Genomic DNA, 6,014 nt, shown 5'->3' on the forward strand with positions numbered 1-6,014 from the left:
AGTTCCAAACAAGGTCTAGTTTTTCCTGTTGGATTTCCATGGTCGTACGTACAACTTAACAGTTGACACTAATTCGCTGTTTTTCTCTTGCCCGTAGACAATAATTCGCTGTTGATGCACCTAAGGCTAAAATGCGCACTCGCGATGCAGAAACAGAAAAATGAACCGAGAGATCAGTCGGAAGTCTGGTCCCCACGAAGTTCATGTGAAATCTCGAACACATGGCTGAATTAGGAACAGGGAAATGAATTGATGTGCCGCCTGCTCATGTTTAATATCGGCTAGGTGTGACCTGCACTTTGCGGATTTCAGTTTCTGTTTCCCATTTCTTGTACCCCAACCGAGACGTTACAACTGAGACATTCTTTCTAGATTCCAACGCGTCGGCCAAAGCACAAAGTGACGCCTTGCAGAACTATCAAGGATCTACATTGATCTGTATTACCTGTTTAGCCCGAACAAATTATTTACTCAATGGATCGACGCAGCCGAGATATGGTAGGAACTACCACCACTACGAGTATATACAGTGCCTTGCATACACGTGCAAGGTAGTAACGATGTTATGCTTCTGCTGTTCTACATGAGTACATGTAAGCCCAAAGGGAACGTGAAGATTTTGCTCGTAGCATTAGCGAAGACCTCAGGCTGACCTTAGGCACCGCCATCTTTTCTGCTGTCCTCGGGTTTACAGTGCTCATGAAGCTTGTTGAAGGTATCTGGTAGCAAATTAAGTTTCTGCAAGAAGCAGGGAGAGACAAACTATTTAGTAAACATTCAGAACGATGGAAGTTGTGCGCAAGAGAAGACGTGACCAAACGTCAAGAACCCACTGTTTTTGCGCTAAGGGATTACCTGTGAATTATTCATTGGCAACAACCACCAACTGGAGAGTTACGGTTCCCTAAGTACCTCTTTTCGAGCTGCTTCCATCTGGATGTTCTAAATGTTCAGTAGACAAAAAAAATCATAATGAACAGTCAGAGAAAAGCAACCTCGATTTATTTACAGAAGAATGGTTTTAAAAGAACTGCATTCAACCAAAAGAAACCTTAATTTGATGGTTTGATGTCTTCCCTACAGATGTAACCGGCTGAGCAAGTATGCCAACCTGGAACGTACCCAGGATTTCTATCAGAAAGCAAGCCATTATAAATTTGCATGACAAGACCAATTGAGAATACCAACCCGATATTTCGTGCGTGCTCTCCGCTTCCATCGTCGGCATGAAAATGAATCACTGCCACAGGTGCCGGCTCTTCCAAACGTCCATCAGTATAGGCATGCTGAAGAACATACATCACTGCAGGAGTCAAAACAAAGGAGCAAAAGAGCATAGGAAAACTGACTATTGGCAAGGGAACCACTGAAGAGTTTATCTTGCAAAGTTCATTGCATGAGTCAAACTACAACTTTTATATTCCAAATCTGGCAGTCACTATTTCACAGATGCCTTTGAATAAAAATATCACTCAGCCTTCCTTCTCAACGTTCTACATTGCCTAAGCTGGCACTAGCACTGAATGCAGAAAGTTTGATATTAGAGATGCTAGTTCAAGCTGTGATGAATTATTTGCACAATTCATCATCAGCTATGACGTTGCTGCCTATAATACATTAACCTTGGTACCTTCAAAAATGACACTGCGCATTAAGTATGACAAGGTAATAATCAAGAAGCGAAAGGACAGTTAACTGATCAAGTTTCATTTGAGAATTCACACATTACATAACATGCTTATGAGATGACAAATTTACATGTGAACCAAAATCGGCATATGTATACCTTGTAAAAACATCGACCACCAAAAGGGCACGTGTCCCGTCCAAAGTCGAAGTACCTACAATCAATAGACCTGCAATAAAATATGTGGATTAGAAAAATAATGAATTGATCTCTGCTCCGACAGAACATACAATGGAAATCTCATCTAGGTTACTATTAACTAATCATGTAATGGGATACATGCAACCATTAGATCTGTTGTTGCTGTTACTAAGCTAAGAATTTCCATACTTCCACCTAAAAAATATGTGCTCCCTTTTTGTCAAAAAATAAATAAAAATACATACTGATCATATGAGGATGTGCCTGAGGTAAGACTAAATGAAGAAGAAGGTATCTTACTTGAGCTTGGCCTTGTAACCATCAATTATATCCTGTTTTTCCTCCTTTGAGGAGTACCATGTAGAACTAGGAATGACATAGTATGAGACCTTGCGGCATATTGGACAAGCCTTGACTGTAGAGTCGATATCCGTGGCAGATGTAACAGAGCTGCTGCGCCACTTTCTAATGCATGTGATACAGAAGGCGTGATCACATTCCGGTAGAAGTCCAAACCTCTTTTCTGCAGCTGTGGGCTTTGAAAGCACACGGTCTAAACACACACTACATTCCATCTCTTCACTCTTTTTCAAGGTCTCAAGACGGTTGTTGCTTCTCTTGCAGAGCTTGATATGAGTCCCCCTTTCGCTGGGACGATGAGGATGCAAACACTGTTTTCTACAGGTTGTGCATAGATCCCCATGCATCTGAGGGCACTCTTCCCCATAGGGACAGGTTCCAGCGGCAGCGGAAGAGCATATAGGCAGATGAGCAAGTGGATGGGGCGTTTGGTTCGATTCAGTTGGTGTTGATGACAACATGTTCTCATCCTCTGGAATGCTATCTTCAGGATCAAATCTAGAAGCAGGTCGATGTTGCACATATGTATATCCAGAATCAGGTTGATAAACATATGCCAATCCAGACTGACGCATCTGCAGTGCCTCAATGCACACGTCTGGGTGTCCCTCGCAAAGAGGACATCCAGAAGAACTGAAAATCTCAGAAGAGTTGGATGGTTCAAGCGCTGCAGTAGTTGATGGTGTGGTGTATTCGAAAGAAACATCAACATGTTCATATCTGCAACGGCTACCATAGGAGCACACACCGTTCTGGTAAAAGGTGCAAACCTGCATGAATAAGCATCACGTTAATCAACACTGCACTGTTCTACGGTAAGTCAGTCTGTGAAGGCAAAATGGTCCAGAGATTACTAAATGTGTAAGTTAGTACGTTACATCATTTGGTTGATCATTCCAGTCATGGGAGAATTGGCAATAGTCGCCTTTAAAGCAAGCACCATTCACGAAGAACTTGCAAATGGACCTGATGGATACACAAAACAGCAAAAAGACCTATAAGTGATTCCAAATATATTAAAAGATTCTCATCAAGCAGAAAGAAGCAACAAATAAGAAACGAAGCTGGGGAAAATGCTTTACAACCGCTTGAATTGGCTACATGACCTGCCAATGTTTCTTATCTGGCATTGATGCAGTAGGACCACACTGTACTGATATGCTACGGCAACAGACTTGGCCCTCCTTAATAGAGAGGCCTAAGGGCATGTACAATGCTTGGCGCTAATATGGGCGCTTAGAGTGAAACAATTAATCTCACAAAATTAATTCATCTGCTAAGCGCCCAGGCTTCCATCGGTAGACGCTAGTACCAGATGCATAACTGCTAGACTTCTCCGCCCGTTGCCCTCGGCGCTATACATTCCAGAGAGTAGACAAATGCCAAGCGTCGCTGCCTTTCTTTGCATCGATGCCATAGGGACGCTAGGAATATTAAACGGAACTGCCGATCGGGCAGGGAATTAATCCTGGCGCCCGGGCCTAGCGCCCCCCCGTTGTACATGCCCTAAGCTACATAAGAGTATACCTGGAATCAATTTCTCATTGTTCAGACAAGCATAGTACCCCACGGTCTCATGTATTCAGGACTTGCTATTTGCCTACAGCCCAGACTATTCTTTTCTCTACTACTACATCATTGTACCAGAAATAATTGTCATTTGTCAACACCATCATTCTCTTCGGAAAAGCATAGTGCACCACTGTCTGATGCACTATTTAGGACTTCCTGTTTGTGCAAACCATACTTTTTTTTTGTCTACTACAACATCTGTACCTTCAATTTTTCTATTACTCATTTATAAAGAATTCAGACTTGTCAACACCATCACTTCCATGCACAAGTACGGGATTATACTCCGACATGTGTCCTATTTCTACAAAATTCACCATCCCCTTCCTTTTCCCCAAACAAATTGCATCCAGCTGTTGGATTGTAGGCGCGGTACCAGTGTACCAACACCTGAATCCGCAACAAAATATATATTGGATTAAAGAGAAAACCAAATCGACAAATAGCGACGCACAGCCAAAACCATACTGGGCGTACCTGAGGCCCTCACCACACGCGCCCTAGCGTTTCCGCAACGAAATACAAGTACGATACAAGCAATTACCCCTCCGAGTTCAATTCAGCTACATCGCTGGTCAGGGAGTTCCTGAAACCTAAAATTGCATGCTCTGCCAAGCCAGTGCAAGCTTAATTACCTCGAATCAGCAACAACAAGGAGCAAGCAGACGCGATTCGCGACCTCCCGACCGCCCTACGGAGATATAGCGCGAGCTAAATCCAACCCAAATTCGCCACGCGCGGGCATACACAACACACGATTCCACCACCAAGCTTAACGACGCCGCATAAACGAGTTCGAATCGGCCGGGGGGAGGAGGGGAGGAATCGCGGTACCTGCTCGTCATGGCCGCCGAGCCGGATCAGACCCGACGGAACCGAGCCGCGCGACCAGCGCCCGCGTGCCGGCGCGCCCTCCCCGCCGGCGCCCGCGGGGACGCCTAGGGTTTGTTTGTCCCGGCGCCGTGCCTCGCTCCCTTGCGTCGCCTTCGCGCCTCCGCAGCTCCGCTTTGCTTTGGGTGGTGGTGCCGCTGCGGGGGGGAATGGTTTTTTTTTCCTTCCTATAATAAACGGAACGGGAAGCGGGGAGACGGACGGGCGGACGGTTCTACCCCTGGGACGTGGAGGGCGCGGGCGTGGCGGTTGAGGGGCAGGGCGGTAAAACGTGGGGCGCGGCGAGGCGGGGAGAGCGTGGCGCTAGGCTCCCGCCGGATTGCGTGGGCAACCGCTTTTCCGGAGGCAAAGCGGCCAACGTGATGACGTCGTGGAAGCCGCCCGCGGTAAGCAAGAGCTGGCGGAACACGTGGTTACCGGGTTACTGATGACCTGGCTTCAGCTGGAAGCTCTCATGGAGTGCATGGGGAACACTTGTTTCTGCTTTTCCATAGGAACACGGCACCTGGTCTCCATATTTGTTTGAACTTTTTCCCCTGAAATGCAGGAGCCTGAGCTCACAGGTTCATTGGATATACGAGCTGGAGCTGATATACTCTACTTTAAACCAAGAAAGTGTTTGTACAATGGAGGTATTCGGGGAAGAGCCTCGCTACTTTCGAACGAACAAGCAACAGCACCGGTAGTACAACAACTTTTATTGTGGGTGCAAAGCGCTGTAAGATTGGTCCATACGAACCTGTCTTGGACATGTGGCGCTGTTTTTCTTGCGAAAACAACCCTACACATCTATTTATAACATAAAATTGTCCTTCGTGTTGTCTTACGTGTAGGTCCCACTTAATCGGTGGTAGAAGAAACAACAACTAAAACAAAATGTGCAAATAGAGTACCAACTCTCGACCTACTGTTGCTAAGAGCATCCCCACTCGTCCCACGAACAGGCTCCCGACGTGCCTTTTTTTTCATCCGGACAGCGAAAAATGGTCCAGCCGCGCCCCCGGTTCCTCGTTTTTCGCCGGATTTGGGCTTTCATCCATCCGGCGAGCCCACGCCAACCCCGGCCTACCGGGGAGCGCTCGGGGACTCCGGACCAAGCGAAAGCGCGCGAAACGCCGAGATATTTCTCCCGCGCTTTTCGCTTCGTCTTCGCCGCAGAGGTGGACCCGACCGATCAGCGACACGCGCATCGTCTTCCGCGCGCATCGTCTTCCGCGCGCACTAAAGGCTGCCGCCGGTCAGGTCGCCGCGGACGCGTCGCATTCCACGCGGCATTTAATCGTCGGCACCAGCCGCGCCTATATACACCGCTCCACTCGCCGCGACGCGTGTCCCCGCTCCACTCTCCCGATCCATGGCGTTC

The 6,014-nt window shown here is 47.2% G+C and overlaps 1 protein-coding gene across 1 annotated transcript; it reads right to left on the reverse strand.

Moving 5' to 3' along the window:
• Positions 1-348: 348 nt before the first annotated feature.
• On the reverse strand, positions 349-4,805 carry LOC127306399 (E3 ubiquitin-protein ligase makorin). The gene is made up of 8 exons (XM_051337033.2): positions 4,595-4,805; positions 3,067-3,154; positions 2,129-2,958; positions 1,787-1,856; positions 1,189-1,286; positions 1,052-1,111; positions 856-942; positions 349-738 (listed from the first exon to the last, which is right to left on the reverse strand). Exons 1-6 carry the CDS (start codon positions 4,603-4,605, stop codon positions 1,078-1,080), a joined length of 1,131 nt encoding a protein of 376 aa, XP_051192993.1. The 5' UTR covers positions 4,606-4,805; the 3' UTR covers positions 349-738; positions 856-942; positions 1,052-1,077.
• Positions 4,806-6,014: the final 1,209 nt, after the last annotated feature.

This window comes from Lolium perenne, chromosome 6 (assembly GCF_019359855.2).
Source record: "Lolium perenne isolate Kyuss_39 chromosome 6, Kyuss_2.0, whole genome shotgun sequence".
NCBI lineage: Eukaryota > Viridiplantae > Streptophyta > Magnoliopsida > Poales > Poaceae > Lolium > Lolium perenne.

What these genes read in the sequence shown, in the direction of transcription:
- LOC127306399 (XM_051337033.2), bottom strand. An exon ending in GGAATGATCAACCAAATGAT is followed by an intron (nt 2,959 to 3,066) that starts GTAACGTACTAA and finishes TTATTCATGCAG; the next exon opens with GTTTGCACCTTTTACCAGAA. An exon ending in GAGCACGCACGAAATATCGG is followed by an intron (nt 1,112 to 1,188) that starts GTTGGTATTCTC and finishes GGTACGTTCCAG; the next exon opens with GTTGGCATACTTGCTCAGCC.